This window comes from Leucoraja erinacea, chromosome 17, assembly GCF_028641065.1.
Source record: "Leucoraja erinacea ecotype New England chromosome 17, Leri_hhj_1, whole genome shotgun sequence".
Taxonomy (NCBI): Eukaryota; Metazoa; Chordata; class Chondrichthyes; order Rajiformes; family Rajidae; genus Leucoraja; species Leucoraja erinaceus.
Genome location: NC_073393.1, coordinates 27913187 through 27936331, shown reverse-complemented (window position 1 = coordinate 27936331; position 23145 = coordinate 27913187). Strand labels below are relative to the sequence as shown.

At 44.3% G+C, this 23145-nt stretch overlaps 1 protein-coding gene across 2 annotated transcripts in view; it reads right to left on the bottom strand.

The window, feature by feature from the left end:
- Window positions 1–3223: 3223 nt before the first annotated feature.
- LOC129705337 (meckelin-like) overlaps window positions 3224–23145 on the bottom strand; it is an 80292-nt gene continuing 60370 nt past the window's right edge. The window contains exons 22-28 of one of the 2 annotated variants that reach the window (XM_055648865.1): window positions 21752–21832; window positions 20434–20550; window positions 18725–18841; window positions 17150–17254; window positions 12322–12424; window positions 6086–6228; window positions 3224–5062 (exon numbers count right to left, since the gene is read on the bottom strand). In XM_055648865.1, the coding sequence (XP_055504840.1) occupies window positions 4982–5062; window positions 6086–6228; window positions 12322–12424; window positions 17150–17254; window positions 18725–18841; window positions 20434–20550; window positions 21752–21832 (747 nt within the window). In that variant the 3' untranslated portion in view covers window positions 3224–4981. The remainder of the gene's footprint in view (window positions 5063–6085; window positions 6229–12321; window positions 12425–17149; window positions 17255–18724; window positions 18842–20433; window positions 20551–21751; window positions 21833–23145) is intronic. The other variant, XM_055648866.1, reaches the window with a different exon arrangement.

Below are 23145 nucleotides of genomic sequence, written 5' to 3'. Positions count from 1 at the left end.
TTGCATCTGGAATGGGCACGTTTCATTAACGCTGTGCACCAAAGTAACTCCCGCATTAGATAGCCATTCTTGTTAACCTTGTACGTAGGTGCAATCATGCACAGAACTATATCCCACCAACCCCACCTCTCAATCCTCTTCTCCATACCGCACACCCGAGTGTCACCATTGTCCTGCTACCTGATACTGCCATCAATTCCCAATCACACCTTTCACAGATCTTTAGCCACAAAGATCTTTAGCCACAGTGGGGAACTTTGGTGCCGCTGTGGGGATGTTTGTGTTGTGGACTGCTGTGTTCTGCGTTTTTGTGCGTTTTTTTTAAATTATTTGTATGACTGTAAGGGAAATAGCATTTTGTTGTCTCTTAATTGAAGACAATGACAATAAATTAAATCAAATCAAAAATCAAATCAATCAAAAACCTTGTCCACCAGTTTCCTGAGGTCTGACACACAAGCCGTCCTTTGAGGAACCAGTTCCTGCTGTCCTTCATTCAAACAATTTCCTAATGACCTTCCATTGAGTGGTAGGTGCCTAATACCTATTTCCCTGGGGTTCACATGATGACCATGTGAACCCCAGGATTCCTCTGATTTCTCCCCCCCCCCCCCCTTCCTCCCATCTCCTTACCCATATCTCCAGCCTTCTCCTGACCCTATTTGATAGCAGAGTATTTAAGGAGATCTTTTTAATTGGATCAGAATGAGTTAATTCCATATGGAACCATCCCTGAGAGAAATGTTCTTAACAGAAGGGACCATGATATCATTTGCAAACTATTTACTGGGAAATGTGTGATCTGTTTATATGTAATCAGTGTCATATGTTGGCAAAATTAATAGCAGGCATTATGATGTGTGGCTTGGTTCTCGTGTAAAGCAATCCATTTGGCGCAAGGGTTTGTCAGTGTATTGTGTTGGATGCAGAATTCAGTTTGTACATGATTTGAGAAACAATGATGTTCCATTAATGAACAAGTTGAGGTTTTAAGGGGACATTTTCCACACTGCATCAAAGAGGGATGATTTGCAGATTCCTGTCTATTACTGATCCAAGCAGTGATTGTTTGTACTAGAAAGAATAAACATGCTTCTCTTTAGAGACACCAAGGAACCTCAAATGCTGCAATTGTGAACAAAACACAAAGTGCTGGGGTAACTCAGCGGGCCAGGCAGCATCCGTGGAAGGGATGGATAGATGGACGTTTCGGGTTGGGACTAATTGTGGTAGGGGGTAGAAAGCTAGAAAGGTGAAGTGGGAGCGGGTCAAAGCCTGGCAAGTGATAGATGGAAGATAGATGCAAAGTGCTGGAGTAACTCAGCAGGTCAGGCAGCATCTCTGGAGAAAAAGGATGGGTGATGTTTTCGACTGATTGTAGGATTTCCTTGTCAAGTACACTCCTTCCTCTAGCTTCACTATTCACAACTCGTCACTCCTTTTGTCTCACACTTTCTGTCTTTTCATCTCTGGCCTTTGTCCACCATCTCCCCCATCAATAGCCCTCCTCACCTGCAACAACCCGTTGTCCTGCCCCTCCTCTCTTCGACCTTTCACCCCCCCCACCCGCACACAGACAGACAGTCTTAAGAAGAATCCTGACCCAAAACGTCACTTATCCATGTTCTCCAGAGATGCTGCCTGACCTGCTGAGTTACTCTAGCACTTTGTGTCTTTATTTGTAAACCAGCAACTTTAGTTCCTTGTACCCTACAAAGACAAGGACAAAGGACATTTATGGTCACATACACCATCTCTGGTGCAGTGAAATTTGAGTTGTCATTTACAGCAGACCAATAAAAGTAAGACACCACATTAAAGAAGAATTTAACATAAAACATAAAAACATCCCCCCACAAAGGTTCCCACTGTGAGGATAGTCAACAAAATCCAATCCACTCCTCTTGTTCACCCCGTGGTCGGGGCCTATTTGAGGCCTTCACAGCCGCCGCAATGGCGGCCCGATGTTTCAGGCCCTCTCGCCGGTGATGGAGCTCAGGCGTCGGGAGAACACTCTTCAGCGGCTTGGAGTGTCAGGAACGGCCGCTTGCTGCCAGAAGTCCGAAGACCACAGCTCGGAGCTCCGACACTGGGGATCTCGGCGAGAGATCCCAGGTTCAGTGTCAGCGCCGCCGCGGCTGGATGCTCCGCAACCACAGCTCCGCGATGTTGGAGTTGGCGTTCTCAGCACTCCGGCGCTTACAACACGGCGACCCGGGTAAGGCATCTCCCGCTCCGCGATGGTGCTTCAGCGCTGCGCCACCACCGAAGCTGAAGTTATGGCCGGTCCCGGCAGGAAACGCCGCTCCAGTCCCGTTGGTAGGCCGCGAGGAAGGGGCGAAGATGCGGCTCGGAGAAAAGCTGCATCTCCGATCAGGTAGGGACTGAGAAATACAGTTTCCCCCCTTCCCCCCCACCCCCCACATAAAAAAGATTAGCCCTCCAAATGAAACTTTTTAACATACTAAAAGGACAGACAGCTGCAGGCTGGGCAGCCATACTCGACGGCACCCCCAAGCATGCCAAGTCAAGTGATCCTCAACTTCCTCATCCACAAACACAGTCTGTCCGTATGGGTGGAAATGTGTCATCCTCGATAACAATCAGCACAGGAGCACCTCAAGGCTGCGTTGTCAGCCCCCTGCTTTACTCACTCTATACTCATGACTGCGTAGCCGGACATAGTACAAACTCCATCATCAAGTTCGCCGATTACACCACTGTTGTGAGACGAATCACTGATAGTGACGAGTCAGAGTATAGAAGTGAGATCGACCGATTGACCAAATGGTGCCAGCACAATAACCTGGTTCTCAACACCAGCAAAACCAAGGAACTGATTGTGGACTTTGGAAGGGGTAGGATAGGGACCCACAATCCCATTTATAGTGGTGGAAAGGGTCAAGAACTTCAAATTCCTGGGTGTGCATATTTCCGAAGATTTTTCCTGGTCCCAGCAAACTGATGCAATTATAAAGAAAGCACATCAGCGCCTCTACTTCCTGAGAAGATTACGGAGAGTCGGTATGTCAAAGAGGATTCTCTCGAACTTCTGCAGGTGCACAGTAGAGAGCTTGCTGACTGGTGGCATCGTGGCTTGGTTCAGCAACTTGAGCGTCCAGGAGTGGAAAAGATTGCAGAAAGTTGTGACCACTGCCCAGTCCATCATCAGCTCTGACCCCCCTGCCATCAGGTAGAAGGTACAGGAGCCTGAAATCTGGCACATCCAGGTTCATGAACAGCTTCTTCCCCACAGCCATCAGGCTATTAAACTCACCATCAAACAAACTCTGAACTATAACAGCCTATTGCACTTTATCTGTTTATTTATGTGTATATATATATGGTCTATGCTATATATATGGTATATGATAAGGTATATTTGTATATATATATGGTCTGTGCTATATAGACACACTGAACTGTTCTGTATTTTTACTTACAATGCTCTGTTGTGCTGCAGCAAGCAAGAATTCCATTGTCCTATCTGGAACACATGACAATAGACTCTCTTGACTATTGACTCTAGACTCTTGAACTGTGGGACAACATCGTTAAATCTAAAACATTTATTTGAGTATAAATACAAAAGTGTAAAATCTGCTACGCATTTAAACAAACAACATTTAAAAACAAGTTTACAAAAGATGTTCAATAGTGAAATACTGGGATTCAAATCTAGTTATGGATCAATGTGATAGGACACATCCAACTATCAACACAGGAGTGGAAATACAAAATACAAAGCATTTTCAATAATGTTGTCACACATTACCTAAGGTTGGTGAGTGGCACAGCAGTACAGCTGGTGGAGCTGGTGCCTCACAGCACTAGATACCTGGGTTCAAACCTGCCCTCTGGTGCCGTCTGTATATTCTGACTGGATTTCATTTTATGCTCTGGTTTCCCACCACATCTCAAAAATGTGATGATTGGTAGTTAACTGGCTACCATGCCGCAGTGGTAGAGTTGCTGCCTTACTGCGCCAGAGACTCGGGTTCGATTCTGGTTATGGGTGCGGTCTATATGGAATTTGTACGTTCTCCCCGTGACCTGTGTTGGTTTTCTTACACACCCCAAAGATGTCAAGATTAATTGGCTTCGGTAAAACTTTAAATGTGTGCAGGATAGTGCTAGTGTATCAGAATTGCTGGTTTGCACGGACTCGGTGGGCCAAAGAGCCTGTTTCCACGCTGTATCTCTAAACTAAACTAAGCTACTGAATGTTGCACCCAGTATGTAGGTGAGTGGATAGAATCCGAGGAAAATTGGTTGGAATGTGTGGAGAATAAAATGGGTGTTAATGTCTGGAATTGCAAATGTATCGTGAAACTGTAGGGCATCTAGCAGCCTAGCGTTGGTCATCAACAGGGGAGATTATTCAGAAACGTAATCAAATCTGCTTGTGGAGATGAGAAGCCTTCACCAGGAAATTGGTGTTTGAGAAGACCACCACCTATGGGCAGTAAAGACACAAAGTGCTAGAGTAACTCAGCGGTCAGGTAGCATCTCTGGAGAACATGGACAGGTGATGTTTCGGTGCTCTGAAGAAAGGTCACGACCTGAAACGTCATCTATCCATGTTCTCTAGAGATGCTGCGTGATCAGCCGAGTTACTCCAGCACTCTGTGTATTTTTTGATAAACTAGTACCCGCAGTTCCTCGCGTCTTCAATGGGCATAAAACAAACTTGTAAATGCCGTCTTCAAAAGAAGCAGAACCAGATGGGAAACTCGAGTCTCCACTTCAGTCAGCAATCTGTCTGCTTTTAATTTCCCTTTTTTCTTGGCACCATCTTAACTGTGTCCGTGCTGTTTCCATCTGTGAAGTGCCAGGTTTTCTACTGTGGCTTCACCATCCACTGTCATCTGGTAATGAACATTGGACCTGACACATCCGTGTATAAAAGTCACACTTGTGTGGGTGCTGCAAGAACTGAAATCGACCCATCCGTACAGCAATCCTCGACAGAGGAGACGTTCTAGATGAGAAATCTTTCATCAACTAATGTCTTTGTAGCCAAATTTCTCCTTGAAATTGCCTCCCTTACTGTTTCCAGAATCTAATTTCACAAGAAAAAAAAAATTCATATTGGGTTAAATAGGATAATTAATATCAATTTAGTTTAGTTTAGCACAGAAACAGATTCTTCGGCCTACCCACTCCAGGCTGACCAGTGATCACTCCGTACACTAGCATTATCCTACACACTAAAGACAATTTACAGAAGCTAACTAACCTACAAACCTGTACGTCTTTGGAGTGTTGGAGGAAACCGGAGCATCCGGAGAAACCCACGTGATCAGGGTCTCGTAGTCGGGTCTCTGGCGCTGTAAGGCAGGAGCTCTACCGTGCCACTGTGCTGCCCTGACCCAATCAAACAAATACTATTTACAAAAAAATTGGATTTCTACGGCAGCTTTCATGTATCAAAGTACCTTACAGCCATGGAAGGTAGACAAAAGTGCTGGAGAAACCCAGCGGGTGAGGCAGCATCTATGGAGAGAAGGAGTAGGTGATATTTCAGGTGTAGTCATTGGTGTAACTGGCAGTTTGTGTCCAGCGTTCTTTCATAGTTATCAGAAGCCAAATGGCCTGATTGGTGAAGGCTCAGTGGGTCAAATGACCTGATTGGTATCGACACAATGGGTCAAATGGCTTTTTTCCATGCTGTTGACTCTGTAACGTTAACGTCACGGACAATATAATCTCAACATTTAGGCCAGGGGTGAGTTCTGGAAGTATATTTTCAGACGGTGATTAAACAGGCTTCCAACTCGGTTGGAGTTAGCATCCTGATGCAGCGGTAGAGACTATAGGTACTGTTCGATGCACGGAGTTTGTTTGCATGTTCTCCCCATGACAGCGTGGGTTCCTTGGGTTATCCGATTTGCTCCCACGCTCTAAAGCCGAACAAGTTTGTATATTAATTGGCTTCAGTAAAATTATCCCTAGTGTGTAGGGTGGAACAAGTGTATGGGGATCATCGGTCAGGGTGAACGCAGTGGGCCGAACGGCCTGTTTTTGCTCTGTATCTCTAAACTAAATTAAACTAAACTTGTTATTCTTTCGGTAACCACTTTACCTTTTGTAAAAGGTAGGTGATGATTGCTGCCAGAACAAAGTCCTGTGTTCCCAGGTCTACTACGGAGAAGAGCAGAGCATCAAACAGCAGCAGCACCAACTCATGGCCGTAGTAAAGAACATTGCTAAAGAGCATCCGCTCATCTGAAAACAAAAACAGTACAAAATGGTTGAATCATAAACCTTCCGCATCATGCCTCTTCCCTGGAGCATTAGCAGCTGAGAAAACAGAATATGAAAGGCTGAATAAACAAAGGCTGACATGACTGTAAACTGGGTCAGACACAGACTCCAGCGCAGAACAGGGCAGAGTCCACAGACAGCTTAACCAGCTCACACACACACACACGCATTGCATCCTCTGCCATAGGTTCCAGAGACAACTAGAGTTGGTCAATGTTTCTGACAGAAAGGTCTAACTATCAGGCAAATATATGCCCTCAAATATTAGGGTGGCCCAGTGGTAGAATTGCTGCCTTACAGTGCCAGAGACCTGGTTACGATCCTGACTAAGGGTGCTGTCTGCATGGAGTTTGTATGTTCTCCCTGTGACCACATGGGCTTTCTCTGCGTGCTCTGGTTTCCTCCCAAATTCCAAGGACTGGCAGGTTTGTAGGCTATTGGCTTTGGTAAATTGCCCCAGAGTGTAGGATAGAACTAGTGCATAGTCAGCATGGACTCGGTGGAATGCATCTCTAAAGTGAACTATACTATATCAAATTATATCTAAGAATGAACTACAGATGCTGGTTTAGACTGAAGATAGACACAAAAAGCTGGGGTAACTCAGCGGGATGGGCAGCATCTCTGGAGAGAAGGAATGGGTGATGTTTCGGGTAGAGACCCTTCTTCAGCCTGGTTAGGGATAAGGGAAGCGAGATATATACTGTAGATGGTGTTGTGGAGAGATAAAGAACAATGAATAAAAGATATGAAAAAAAGTAACAATGTTAAAGGAAACAAGCAATTGTAGGGTGAAAATGGGAAGCCAGTGTGACTTGGATGGGGGAGGAATAGAGAGTGAGGGAATGCCGGGGCTACCTGAAGTGAGGGAAATCAATATTTATACCACTGGGCTGTAAGCTGCCCAAGCGAAATATGAGATGCTGTTCCTCCAATTTGTGTTTAGCCTCACCCTGATAATGGAGGAGACTGAGGACAGAAAGGTCTGTGTAGGAATGGGAAGGAGAATTAAAGTGTCCAGCAACAAGGAGATCAGGTTGGTTCACGGGGAGCAAACGTGGTCCGTGAAACGATCGCCCAGTCTGCGTTTGGTCTCGCCGATGTACAAGAGTCCACATCTTTTTGAACAATGGATACAGTAGATGAGGTTGGAGGAGGTGCAAGTGAACCTCTGCCTAACCTGAAAGGACTGTCGGGGTCCCTGGACAGTCGAGGGAGGAGGTATAGTGACAAGTGTTGCACGTTGTGCGATTGCAGGGGAAGGTACAGTATCTCGGGGAGGGGGTGGTTTGGGTGGGAATGGATGAGTTAACCAGGGAGTTGCGGAGGGAACGGTCTCAAAATAAATCAACTTATATTTCTATCGATCCTCTAATCTACCAAAAGCATCCCAACGTGCAACAAACATAGGAAGGTTGTCGAATAACAGTTCATACCGAGCTACTTAAAGAGCTACAAGAACAGGGGATCAAAAGATTGAGACACAAGGTCGAGACAGCAGGTGCTGGAATCTTCAGCAAATGTTAAGTGCTGGAGGAACACAGTGGGTCAGGTAGCATCTGTGGTAGAAATGGATAGGGAACGTTTCGGGTCGGACAAGTTCTTCAACCCAACCCAAAATATCTCCTAATCATACCCTCCACAGATGCTGCCTGGTCTACTGAGTTACTCCAGTACTTTGTGTTTTGGTCAAAAGGTTGTTGTTCAGTGTGAGATTTTAAACAATGTTTTAAAGGATGAGAGGTTCATGGAGACAAAGAGTGGCAGGACACATGGAAGTTGTAACTGATGTAAACTGGGGCCTGTGTTTAATATCCTAGAATCATAAATCCTGGCGGCTTTATGAAGTTGATGAATTTTTATTTTCTCCTTCCAAAAGCCTTGCATGTTTTCTATCAGATTTTTCTAAAATATCGTTTTTGCAGGAAAGATAAGCATTCAGTCAAGGAATGCACATCAGTTGTAAAGGCGCATGAAGTAACCTAGCAGAAGAAAATACGATGCATTAGCAGGGTAGAGAGCTAAAATCCTATCTTGCCTGTAATTTAGTCTAAGCCCCTTCATTGGTCATCAGTGACCTCAAGAAAGTTCCCCACTACTTTCATGTATTGTTGCAGAGTCATTGAGTTATACAAGACAGAAATGGGCCCTCCAGCCCTGCTTATCCATGCCAAACATTTTATCCAGCTACACAAATCCCATTTGCCCGCATGAGGCCAATATTCTTCAATGCCTTCTCTATTTGGCGACCCATATACAAATTAATAACGGGTTTAGGTTTGAGTTTATTGTCACTTTTGCCGAGATACAATGGAATGCTTTGTTTTGCATGTTATCCAATTAATTTGGACAATTCTTTACAATAAGTACAATCAAGCCAAACAAGTTCAATATGCAGAGCTGAAGGAAAGATACAGAGTGCCGAATATGGTTCTCAACATTGCAGTAACCGTTTCTGATTCCACCACCTCCTCTGCCACTGTTTCATATATCAACCATTCTCTGTGTAAAAAACACACCACAGTTTCAGTTTAAAACTCCTTTCTCTTACTTTAAACCCATGCCCTCTTGTTTTCGATCTCCCTACTCTGGGAAAAAGATTTTAGCTCTCTACCCTGCTAATGCATCGTATTTCCTTCTGCTAGGTTACTTCATGCGCCTTTACAACTGATGTGCATTCCTTGACTGAATGCTTATCTTTCCTGCAAAAACGATATTTTAGAAAATCTGATAGAAAACATGCAAGGCTTTTGGAAGGAGAAAATAAAAATTAATCAACTTCATAAAGCCGCCAGGATATATGATTCTAGGATATTAAACACAGGCCCCAGTTTACATCAGTTACAACTTCCATTTATTTCATTTGGACTCTATAAGGAAAGGTTTAGAAGGATATAAGCCAGGTGCAGGCTAGTGGGACCAGCTTAGTTACTCAACTTGGGCGGCATGGATGAGTTGGACCGAATGGCCCGTTTCCATGCTGTTCGCTCTGGTGACACTATCATACATGGATATAAAAAGTTGCAAAACATCAAGGGAAAATTGTCAAACGGAAGTTAGCCCTGAGTTAGCCCTGAGTTACATCTGTAACTTCTGAGCAGGTGGTTAAGACGTTCATCAAAGAGATAGATTGTGATGACAATTTTGAAGCAAAAGAGAAGTGGAGAGATGAGTGAAAAAGGGAGGGGAGGAGGGTAAGATGATGGAGGGATATGAAAAAGTGGAAATGAATTTTAAAACCTAGGTACTGCCTAACCAGAACTCAATGTAAGCCAGCAAGACCACAGAGAAAGGTTGAATAAGACGGTGTGGGTAATGGCCCTGTCCCACTTAGGAAACCTGAACGGAAACCTCTGGAGACTTTGCGCCCTGCCCAAGGTTCCTGTGCAGTTCCCGGAGGTTTTTGTCAATCTCCCTACCTGCTTCCACTACCTGCAACCTCCGGCAACCACCTGCAACCTCCGGGAATCGTACGGAAACCTTGAGTGGGGCGCAAAGTCTCCAGAGGTTTCCGTTCAGGTTTCCTAAGTGGGACAGGGGCATTAGGATACAGTTTCTAGATCTCTCCACTTCCATCCCACTCTAGTAAGAAATGGTGAAAGGCCATATCAAAAAATACATTTAATAATGATTAAAATTCAATTGTAAACCTATATCAAATTATGGTGAATATCTTGATGCAAGTTAAAAGAGGCTTCAGAAATTAATCTGAAAATTGAAAGAATGGAACACAGCTTTAAACTGGAGAAGCCTTAATTTTACATCCATGTTTCCCATTGAGGGGATTTACAAAGTTCCAACATTCATACATAGTCCTATCTATTCCAGTCCATTCCTGACAAATGGATGTGAAATCAACTCAGCTCTTTATAAATTACATGTTAACATTTCACACCAGGAGAGAAAACTCGTCATGCTTGAGATAACTACATTCCAGTTTTGGCTGGGTCACTGTTGCAGGGAGAACATCCAAAGGCCTTGGTCCATAATAAACAACAACTACACGATGGAACTTTCTGAACCAAATTCCAAATACTGCCTTGACCAAAGCCAACAAAAATATCACAGTGCGGCTGCATTTCCAGAGCAGATTCTACACCTCAGTTTTGCTGTCTATTTGCAACTGAGAATGTCTGATGATGCAGTTTGGTTTGGAGATTTAGTTTAGTTTAGAGATACAGCATGGAAACAGGCCCTTTGGCCCACCGTCCACGCTAAACATTGATCATGCTAGTTCTAAGTTCCTCATCCAATCCTGACATAATAGACAATAGGTGCAGGTGTAGGCCATTCGGCCCTTCGAGCTACCACCGCCATTCAATGTGATCATGGCTGATCATCCCCAATCAGTACCCCGTTCCTGCCTTCTCCCCATATCTCCTGACTCCGCTATTTTTAAGAGCCCTATCTAGCTCGCTCTTGAAAGCATCCGGAGAACCTGCCTCCACCATCCTCTGAGGCAGAGAATTCCACAGACTCACCACTCTCTGTGAGAAAAAGTGTTTCCTCGTCTCCGTCCTAAATGGCTTACTCCTTATTCTTAAACTGTGGCCCCCTGTTTCTGGACTCCCCCAACATCAGGAACATGTTTCCTGCCTCTAGCATGTCCAAACCCTTAACAATCTTATATGTTTCAATGAGATCCCCTTTCAACCTTCTAAACCCCAGAGTGTACAAGCCCAGCTGCTCCATTCTCTCAGCATATGACAGTCCCGCCATCCTGGGAATTAACCTTGTAAACCTACGCTGCACTCCCTCAATAGCAAGAATGTCCTTCCTCAAATTAGGGGACCAAAACTGCACATAATACACAATACACACACAAGGGACAATTTACAGACGCCAATTAACCTGCAAACTCGCAAGTCTTTGAGAGGTGGGAGGAACCCAGAGCACCTGGAGGAAACCCACACAGTTACAGGGAGAATGTATGAACTCCACACAGACAGCACCCAACATCAGGATTGCACCGAGGGTCGGGATCGACCTAGGTCTCTGGCCCTGTGAGGCAGTAACTCCATCAGCTGTGTCACTGTGCCGCCCAAAGTTATAGTTTAGAGATGCAGCATGGAAACAGGTCCTATGGCCCACCGAGTCCACACTGACCATCAATCACCCGTTCACACTTATTCTATGTTATTTTACTTTCACATCTACTCCCTACACACCAGGGTAATTTTACAGAGGCCACTTAACCTACAAACCCCCATGTCTTTGGGATGTAGGAGGAAACCCACACGGTCCCAGGGAGAATGAGCAAACTACACATAGACAGCATCCGAGGTCGGGATCAGTCCTGGGTCTCTGGCACTGTGAGAAGGAAACACTACCAGCTGCGCACCTGCGTTGCCCTGCAACACATAGTGTCATATAGTCATACAGCTTGGAAACAGGTCTTTCGGCCCAACTAGTCCATGACAACCAACATTCCCCGTCTACACCAGTCCTACCTGCCTGCATTTGGCCCATATCCCTCTAAACCTATCCTATCCATGTACCTGTCCAAATATTTTTTAAACGTTGTGATAGTACCTGACTCAGCTACTTCTTCTGGGAGCTCGTTTCATATACCTACCACCCTTTGTGTAAAAACGTTGCCCCTCGGGTTCCTATTAAATCTTTCCTACATCACCTTCAACCCATACCCTCTGGTCCTTGATTCACCTACTCTGGGTAAAAGACCCTGTGCATTTATACACCTCTATAAGATCACCCCTCATCCCCTGTGCTCCAAGGAATACAGTCCCTGCCTGCTCAACGTCTCCCTGTAGCTCAGGCCCTTGAGTCCTGGCAACATCCTCATCAATGTCATCTTCACCCTTTCCAGGTGCAGGTTAAAAGGATGACGAAGGTAAAGATTAAAAAGATGAGGAACCAACGGAGGAGAATGCAGAGCTTGGTTTAGCTCACATGATGATGAAGGATGAGACAAAGAACTAAAGTACATTGGGGGGGGTTGGATAAACAACACAGAGTGCAGGATATGTCCGACTGATGTAAAGACCAGCCCATGTGGCACGGACTGCAAAATATTGGCAAACCCGCTGCTCTTACCATTATAGAAGAAGCTCCTGTCATCTGATCGCTGAAACTCAAAGTCCAAGATTCGCTCCAGGAAAAGCTTTTCTCTCACAACGTAGTCCATGTCTTTGTAAGCCTGTGTGGAGAACAGTGCATAATGTGGTATAGGAAGGGGATAAATGGCAGAGAAACTGTTAATGGTAGGTGGTAAATGGATAGCGGGTCAGCCATGCAGTGGCGATAATACCTTTAGTTCAGTTTAGTTTAGCTTTAGCGATACAGCGTGAAAACAGGCCCTTCGGCCCACCGAGTCTGCGCCGACCATTAATCTCCCCATATACTAGTTTTATCCTAGACACTGGGGACAATTTACAGAGGCCTTCAAACCTGCACAGCTCTAGAGTGTGGAAGAAAACCGGAGTATTCAGAGAAAACCACACAGTCACAGGGAGAATGTACAAACTACACACAGACAGCACCCATAGTCAGGATCGAACCCAGGATTCTGGTGCTGTAAGGAGGCAGCTCTATGGATGGCCACTGTGCCACCCTTAATTATTTTAATTTATGAATCTTTTTTTAGAATTATTTTTTGAGATTTTTAGAGATACAGTATTGAAATAGGCCCTTCGGCTTACTGAGTCCACACCAACAATCGATCACCCGTACACTAGTTCTATGTTATCACACTTTCTCACTCTCTACACACTCGGGGTAATTTACAGAGGGCCAATTAACCTACAAACCCGAACATCTTTGGGATTTGGGAGGGAGCCAGAACGCCCGGAGAAACCCCACATGGCGGAGGACAGTGCGGAGCACAGTGGTGCAGCGGTAAAGTTACTGCTTTACAGCACCAGAGACCCAGGTTCGATCCTGACTACGGGTGCCGTCAGTATGGAGTTTGTACGTTCTCCCTGTGATCGCATGAATATTTTCCAGGTGCTCTGTTTTCCTCCAGCACTCCAAAGACAAGCGAGTTTATACGCTAATTGTCTTCTGTAAACGATGCCTAGTGCCTATAACTAACATATGGGTGATCGCTGGTTGGCGCAGATTTGGTGGGCTGATAGCCCTGTTTCGACTCTGTATTTCTAAACTAAACTATAGATAGACACAAAATGCTGGAGCAATTCAGCGGAACAGGCAGCATCTCTGGAGAGAAGGAATGGGTGACGTTTTGAGTCAAGACCCTTCTTCAGACTGAGAGGCTTCTTCCGTCTGAAGAAGGGTCTCAACCCGAAACGTCACCAATTCCTTGTCTCCAGAGATGCTGCCTTTCCTGCTGAGTTACTCCAGCATTTTGTATCTACCCTCAGTTTAAACCAGCATCTGCAGTTCCTTCTGTAACTAAACTAAACTATAAACAGCTCTCGATCTGTCACATCACATGGATGAAAAAACAAGTGGATCAAGGTAGCACTCAATAAAATCAACACTCTAAATACATTTGGGAACAATGCACAGAGTTCTGTACATATTTAGAGGGCCAACAAGTACTTTCATGGTGGGTGATGAGTGTGAGGTGAGTGCAAGCACATTTTGTGAATCTGCTTGATCATTTAGTTTGAGTTTTTTTAGTTTAAAGGTATGGCACAGAGATAGGCCCATCAGTCCAAGGATTGCTGGTCGGTGCAGACTGGATGGGCCGAAGGGCCTGCTCCACGCTGTGTCTTTAAAACTAAAACCAAAGGCAGCACCAGAGGTCAGGGTGGAACCAGACTATCTGGCGCTGTGTGGCAGCTGCTCTATCAGCTGCACTACAGTGCCTCCCTATTTTGCATGAATAGTCAGGACAGCACATAGTCCTGGTCCCCAATCTCTGGTAAGTGGGATTAAGAAAACAGAAAATGTGCTTTGTCACCATTATTAATAGCAGATATCACCTAGCAGAAATCACAACGGGATAAAGTATGTTCTGAGGGAAGGCGGGGGATGATAGCAACGCCTTCATCCATGGCTCATCAATAACTTCAAACCACTGTGAGCAGGATGCAGCAAAGTCAAGGAGTTCAGAAAAAGAAATAACTTAAAACTGGCAGTGGACACAGAAACATCTTTATAAAATGGTATTTAAAAGAACAGCAGTTCTGGCCAACACAATTAGAGGGTGGATGGCTGTAGGGAAACTTGTGCCATGAACTGTTTCCTGCAAGTGTCCTTCATATTGAAAATTAAACTCATAGACCAGATGAAGTGTGTGTGTGTGTGTGTGTGTGTGTGTGTGTGTGTGTGTGTGTGTGTGTGTGTGTGTGTGTGTGTGTGTGTGTGTGTGTGTGTGTGTGTGTGTGTGTGTGTGTGTGTGTGTGTGTGTGTTCATGAGTGTGAATGTGGGTGTGAGTATGCGTGAGAGAAAGTGTGTGAGAGACTGTGTGTGACTGTGCATGTGCCTGTGCGTGTGTGTGTATGTGTACACACACAAGCATGTATACGCATGTGTATGTTCATACATACACACTACAGGCATGTGTGTTTTAGTGACTTAATGTTAGAGTGCAATGTACTTGCATGCGCGCACATGGTGTTTGTGTGTGTACACATGTTGTGCAAGTTCTGTGTGTGAGCATAAGCCTGTCAGCGTGCATGTGTGTAAATCTCTCGTCTGCACTGCTTCTTTCCTAAACAAATCCAATGATCCTGGTAGTTAAAAACAAGCTTCTATTTTTATTGTCAAAGTTCAACTGCAAATTACATCAGGGTCATGGATGCTGTCATGCAGAATATTAAAAACACATTTCTCATCAATCATCTGACCACCGGTCACTCCTCTCACAGTATTTCTCTCTCCAACAGCTTATTGTGGACAAAGACAGGCTGTGAGTAAAAGTGCCAAAGTGGAGCAAAGCCAGTTTTACTGAGCTGAGATAAGGTTGAGCAACAGCAGACTGGGAACAGCTACTTGAAGGCAAATCAGTGCCAGTGCAGTGCAAGAAGTTAAGTTTAGTTTAGTTTAGAGATACAGCGCGGAAACAGGCCCGTAGACCCACCCGGTCCGCGCCGACCATCATTCCCCGCACATTAACACTATCCTACACTCACTAGGGACAATGTTTACATTTACCAAGCCAATTAACCTACAAACCTATATGTGAAACCGAAGATCTCAGAGAAAACCTGCGCAGGTCACGGGGGGAACGTACAAACTCTGTACAGACAGCACCTGTAGTCGGGATCGAACCCAGGTCTCCGGCGCTGTAATCAGCAACTCTACTGCTGCGCCACCGCGACCGGTGAAATAAAAGATTGAAGATTCCAAATAAAAGGTATCCATCACAAGAAAATATCGGCGTCCAAATCTGAAGCCCAGCGATGTTGAGGAACACAGAGGGGAGGATAAGACAAACAAAGGATACAGAGAGCTCAATACCACAAATAAGTCAACTGAAGTGTGGAAAGTATAGGGACAAAAGTATAAGGAATTTGGGAAGGCGAAGAGAGTGCAAGAGAAAGTACTAGCTGGTAAAATCAAAGAAGTAATTTATTTAATGCGTGGTTTAGAATCGCAGCATGGAAACAGGCCCTTCGGTCCATCCAAGTCCATGCAACCAACGATCATCCTGTCTTTTCCCATCCAGATAGGATTTTATTCCACGGAGTGCAGGAGGCTGAAGGGTGATGCACTGAGTCTTTTCCCCAGAACTAGAAGGCAGTGGTTTAAGGTGGGTTTCCTCTGGGTGCTCCGGTTTCCTCCCACATCCCAAAGATGTACAGGTTGATTGGACTGTGTTAACCAGAATAAGCAAGAACGAGTCTCCAGTCACTCCCTCTTCTCCTCTCTCCCATCATTTGTACTCCCTGGCTTTTGACCAAGCCTGAGACTTTGCTTCTGTTTTTGGTGTTTTTAATGTTTCTTTATTTTACATATCTTTTCCTACTATTTCTTTTGATTGTTATTTTTGGTGTGTATTAACTTTTTTGTCAATGATTAGTGATGTACAGCACTTTGTTGCAACTATGATTGTTTTTAAAGTGCTCTATAAATAAAATTATTATTATTATTATTATTATTATTATCAGGCAAGAAGTACAGAAATGTGAAAACACACGCCTCCAGATTCTTCCCAGTTGTTATCAGGCAACTGAACCATCCCGTCAACAACTAGAGTGGTCCTGAGCTTGTATCTCCCTCATTGAAGACCCTCGGACTATCTCCAATCAGACTTTACCTTGCATTAAACATTATTCCATTTTTCCTGTATCTGTACACTGTGGATGGCTTGATTGTAATCATGTATAGTCTTTCAGCTGACTAGTTAGCACGCAACAAAGGCGTTTCACTGTACTTTGGAACACGTGACAATAAACTAAACTAAATTTAATTACCCTTGGTGTGTAGGGAGTGGATGAGAAAATGGGATAACCTAGAACTAGTGTGACTGGGTGATCGATGGCCGACGTGGGCTCAATGGGCTGAAGAGCCTGCTTCTGTGCTGTGTTTCTAAACACTTCAAAAATATTTTTTTCTCAGTGACATTTGACATCCAACGCAGTGACCCATTTCAGCAGGGAAAGTATATTTAGTGTTGGTCTTGTAGGTCAGAGCATGGAATTCATTTTGGTACACTCAGGGGAAGTTTTAAAATTTGATACTCGGGAGTTTGTTACAGTTGGGATGGTTGACACTGGGCCAAATTACAATTTGATTGCCGCTCATCGTAACAAGCACTGGTTTCCTCGGTGAATGTTGAAGTGTGTGAACACACAATTTTCCACTTGATGCCCTGAGGATGAGTTTCTGCCTGAGATTGGCCCCATTCATTGTTCGTATTTTACTTCAAAGGATCATTTTTAACTGGCAACCACCACAAAAACACCATACAGCAACAACTTGCAGTTAACAAAATGGAAAGTGTCAACTCACGTGTTCAAGGAAGGATGAAAGGAACTTGTTCATCGTGAAGTATGCCTTTAAGTTCTGCTGCATAGTGGGCGAATCTACATGTCCACCATGATTCCTTCTTGCCACCTTTAAAGGTAAATATGAAAAGAGTGGCCAAAGGGTTCAGTTCGAAGGTCACATGGGTAGTCTATAGCGTAAGCTGCCACCTCCCACCTGCCTCATTGGAGACCTTTGAACTATCTTGAATCAGACTTCAATACCTTGCAGTACACATTACCCTTTACCTGCGCACTGTGGCTGGCTTAATGTGATCATGTTTAGTCATAGAGTCTTACAGCATGGAAACAGGCCCTTTAGCCCATCGCTGCCCACTCCAGGCAACATGTCCCATCTACACTAGTCCCACCTGACTGTGTTTGGCCCATATCCCTCTAAGCCTGTCTTTTATTTGACTGGATAGCACACAAACAAATGCTTTTCACTGTAGCTTGACAATAATAAACTGAACCAAACTAAAAACTGTTGAACGCACAAATAAAAAACACTTGCCCACAAATTTAGCCCAGCCAATAACATTAAGCTTGATATATAATCACATCCGCACATTGTACTTTGCAGATAAATTCACCTTGAACTTCCTAAGACAGAGTACAAAGTGGTAACACAACAATGAAATACGTTAAAGGACACAAAGTGCTTGAGTAAGTCAGCAGGTCAGGCAGCATCTCTGGAGAACATGGATAGGTGATGCTTTGGGTCGGGACCCTTTTTCAGATTGATTGTGGGGTGGGGGGGGGGAGCTGGGAGAGAGGTGGGCCAAAGCATTGGAATACATTGTGTGTTTGCATCAGGGATGATGTTCCATTCTATATTCCTGTTGGATGGAATTCTAATCTCAGCAATCATAGTATTCCAAACCCTTACCTTTGCACAGCACAAATTTCTCTTCATCTCTTCCTTCACCTCCATGCAGCCTTTCAATTCCTCTCTCCTCTGCCACGCTTCCCTTTAGCCCTCATTATCACCACACTGAACTGTACAAATTCATCATGCTGCCATTGCAGGAGCAATTTATTGCATTGGCACACCCCATCTTGACTGGGAAGGTTGCAAGAAGCAACAATATATCCTGCTTAGATTGTGCCTCCAACAACCCAGTAGTCTGAAGATGGGTCCCGACCCGAAATGTCACCTGTGCATTCCCTCCACAGATGCTGCCCGATCCACTGATCCACTGAGACCCTCCAGCACTTTGTGTTTAGCTCAAGATTTCAGCATCAGCAGTTTCTAATGCCTTCGTTCATCAGGCACGGACCGGGTGTTGATGAGAGAGGTTTGGATGAAGGTGTGGGATTGAAGGCGTATTTCAATGGAGGAGAGCAAGGGGGAAAGTGGAAGTGATTCAGGAGGAAATTCCAACACTCATGGTGCAGGCAGCTGAAAGAATGGCTGATAATACACAGCAATAGGCACAAAACACTAGGCCCAAAATATAAACAACTTCCTCAACAGGGGCAAAGGCAATTAAAAAAGAACTCTTACTCTAGGTTAATAGAAAATAACTTAATAGTTTATTAGAAAAGAAAAAACAAGTACCTCGGTCAGTGGTGATAGTATCCTGTCATATTGTTGTCTAACCTTGTTCGAAAGAAGCACCTCAAACGTTTGTACCTCCATGTTGGGCTCAAGACCTCGCATTGCACAAAGATTATCCTGTTGAAAAAAATTAAATTTTGCAAAATACTGTCAGGAAATTAACCCACAGCCCCCATCCCAAACCCATCTGGTTCCCACCTGCTGCTCGCCCGACCTTCCCAACATCATTCACTTTATCTCTTTTCCTCCTTGTGCTTGCTCAATAGCAACTCCTACTTGTGTACATATTTTTAGTTTAGTTTAGTTTAGAGATCAGTCTGGAACAGGCACTTCGGTCAACCGAGTCCGCAATGACCAGCGATCTACGCACATTAACACGACCCTACACACACTAGGGGCATTCTTTTAAATATTTATATATTTATACCAAGCCAATTAACCTGAAATCCAGTATGTCTTTGGAGGGTGGGAAGAATCCGAAGATCTCTGAGAAAACCCATGGAAGTCACAGGGCGAATGCACAAACTCCGTACACCCGTAGTCAGGATCGAACCCGGGACTCTGGGGCTGTAAGGCAGCAGCTCTACCACTGTGCCACTTTGCTGCCCTATTCCTGTTCCAGTTCCTGGGGCTATCAGTTTTTTTTTGTACAGCAAGCAGAACAATCTCTGACTGAAAGGAGCAAATACCCAGAATATAGCTGGTCCAATTTTTGACACTTGAATGCACAAAGAGATTGTCTCTGCACAATTATCTATACAACTGGCAGCAGAGCGGCACAGCTAGCATAGTTGCTGCCTCACAGTGCCCGAGATCAGGGTTCAATCCTGACTTTGGATGCCGTCTGGAATTTGCTCATTCTCCCTGGATTTCCTCTGGGCTCTCCTCTTCCCCACCCACATCCCAAGGAAGTGTGTTTGTTGGTAAATTGGTTTCTGTGAATTACTTCGGGATGATTGGTCTACTAAATATCAGTCTTTGTCCTGTTACTGTGATCCTAAGGTACTTCCCTCTTAATCTGAAGGCAGTGGGTGCAAGGTTGAGTGGTAAATGGGATAGTCCAAAATAAACACCGTGGTTCAGTTGTTATTGATTAAAGGATACAGCATTGGAACAGGCTCTTCGGCCCGCCGAGTCCATGCCCACCATCGATCACCCATTCACACTAGGTCTATGTTATCCCACTGTCACATTCACTCCTGACACACTAGGGGCAATTTTGTAGAAGGCAATGAACCTGCAAACCCACACATCTGTGGGATTGTGGGAGGAAACCTGAGCAGTCCCACACGATCACGGGGAGAACATGCAAACCACACAGACAACGCCTGAGGTCAGGATCAAACCCTGGTCTCTGACTCAGTGAGGCAGCAGCTCTAGCACCTGTGCCACCCCTTTCATTGCTTTCTTTCGTTGGTTTAGGTTTATTATTGTCACATGTACCGAGGCACAGTGAATAGGCTTTATTGTGCATGCTACCCAAACAGATCAGATATACCATACTTAGATACAAAACCAGTTCCTCAAGTACATTAGATAGAGCAAAGGGGAAGATACAGAGAGCAAAATATAATTCTGAACTTTGTAGTGCATCAGTTCCATAGAAAAAATCCAATGTCCTCAATTGGTAGAATGGTTCTTGGGTGGGTGCAAATTCTACTTGCTTTTAAGTTCATCGACCCCAAAAGATGATTATATCAGCCTATTACCTCTTCTTTCTTGAGGTTAAGATACATTGTCTCCATTCCAATATCAGCTTGTCCATGCACCGATCGGCCATGGATGTAGAAACCGTAACACCTGTGCAGTAAGATGAAGACTGACACCTGTAGGTAATATAAAAATAAATAAATGCTTTAAAGACGGAACATCAAAGGAAAAAAAGTGTTTGTATTTCTCTACCAGCTCCCAAAGCCTTTCTCCATCACGTCTCAGCTCATGCGACTTTCTTTGTGTGCTTGCAAATAACCCGAGTGTACGGGGCTTATTTAGTAATACACACACCCTGAAGAATCAAGAGGTTTTATTGTCACATGTACCAACGATGGAACAGTGCAATTCTTACTTGCAGCAGCATAATAGGCTTGCAAAACACATAGACAGCATATAAGGAAAGAAAATTCGAAAAATTAATAATCCCAATAGCAGTGCAAAACCCAAAGCCAAACTTGTTAATGGCAATTCAGGATGGTCCATTGTTCATAGTCGAGGTTAGTGTTCTGTAGTGTTCAAGAACTTCATGGTTGTTGGGAAGAAGCTACTTTGGAATCTGGTGACCAGGGTTTTAAGACTCCTGTACCTTCTTCCCAATGGTAGGAGTCAACCATCAGGCAATTAAAAACTACAACTGCCAAATTGGCTTAGAACTATATTGACTTTAGTTTAGTTTTAGGTCCCGGGGGAGAACATACAGACAGCACCGATAGTCAGGATCGAACCTGGGTCTCTGGCGTAAGGCAGCAACTCTCCCGCTGCTCCAACGTGCCGCCACTTGGGGGCAGACCTTGGGTATGCAAGCAAAGAATTTCACTGTGCCTTGTCACATGTGACAATAAAGTATTCCATTCCATAATTTTTGACTTTGCAGTATTATATATATATATATATATATATATATATATATATACACACACATATAATATATATATATATATACACATATATACACAATAATAACAATATATATACTGAACCTTTTGGGGCTTTTTATTATGGGTTTTACAGAGTACTACGCTTACCTATCTGTTGTGTGACTGCATGTAAGAATTTCATTGTTCCTTTTCAGGACAAATGTCAATAAAATTCTCTTGACTTGAAATGAGAGTGTGGCCAAGGTGGTTCAGACTTGATGGATCTTTGATGATGCTGGCTGCCATTTTGAGGCAGACTTCCATGCTGTGCTTCAGATATCAAGGAAACTCCCAGCAAAGGGTCTGTATCACCCAGTGACTGGACGGGCTCCTCTTTGGTGTTGTAACTGGGCTGTGTGCAGGATAACTGCAGAGAAACAACGCACTGGATACTCACATTGCTCAAGGAGCACAAATCGACAAACTGCTTTATCTTGTCCTCAACAAATCGTTCGCAGATCCCGACGAAGAAGAACGTCTATAAGTAGTCAGAACATTTTCGGTTACCACTGACAAAATTCCCTTAGATCTGAATAGATACAGCATTCTCATTTTAAAAATATCTACTTTAGACTTTAGAGATACAGTGTGGTAATGGTGTTGGGTAGACTGATGGGACTGAAGGCTGATAAATCCCCTGGGCCTGGTGGTCTGTATCAGGAAGTGGCTCTACATTAAGGAAGTGGCTCTAGAAATCATGGATGCATTGGTGATAATTTTCCAATTTTCTATACACAGGATCAGTCCTGTGGATTGGAGGGTAGCTAATGTTATCCCACTTTTTAAGAAAGGCGATAGAGAGAAAACAGGGAATAATAGACCAGTTAGCCTGACATCGGTGGTGGGGAAGATGCTGGAGTCAATTATAAAAGATGAAATAGCCGCACATTTGGATAGCAGTAACAGGATCGGTCCGAGTCACCATGGATTTACGAAGGGGAAATCATGCTTGACTAATCTTCTGGAATTTTTTGAGGATGTAACTCGGAAAATGGACAAGGGAGAGTCAGTGGATGTAGTGTACCTGGACTTTCAGAAAGCATTTGATAAGGTCCTACATAGGAGATTAGTGGGCAAAATTAGGGCACATGGTATTGGGGGTAGAGTGCTGACATGGATAGAAAATTTGTTGGCAGACAGGAAACAAAGAGTAGGGATTAACGGGGTCCCTTTCAGAATGTCAGGCAGTGACCCTTGGGGTACCGCAAGGCTCGGTGCTGGGAGCGCAGCTATTTACAATATACATCAATGATTTGGATGAAGGGATTCGAAGTAACATTAGCAAATTTGCAGATGACAAAGCTGGGTGGCAGTGTGAACTGTGAGGTGGATGCTATGAGAATGCAGGGTGGCTTAGACAGTTTGGGGGATGGGCAGATGCATGGCAGAAGAAGTTTAATGTGGATAAATGTGAGGTGGATTGCTATCTAAATGGTGTCAAGTTGGGAAAAGGGGAAGTACAACGGGATCTGGGGGTCCTTGTTCATCAGTCTATGAAAGTAAGCATGCAGGTACAGCAGGCAGTGAAGAAAGCGAATGGCATGTTCGCCTTTATAACAAGAAGAGTCGAGCATAGGAGCAAAGAGGTTCTTCTGCAGTTGTACAGAGCCCTAGTGAGACCACATCTGGAGTATCGTGTGCAGTTTTGGTCCCCTAATTTGAGGAAGGACATTCTTGCTATTGAGGGAGTGCAGCGTAGGATTACAAGGTTAATTCCTGGGATGGCAGGACTGTCATATGCTGAGAGACTGGAGTGTCTGGGCTTCTACACTATGGAGTTTAGAAGGATGA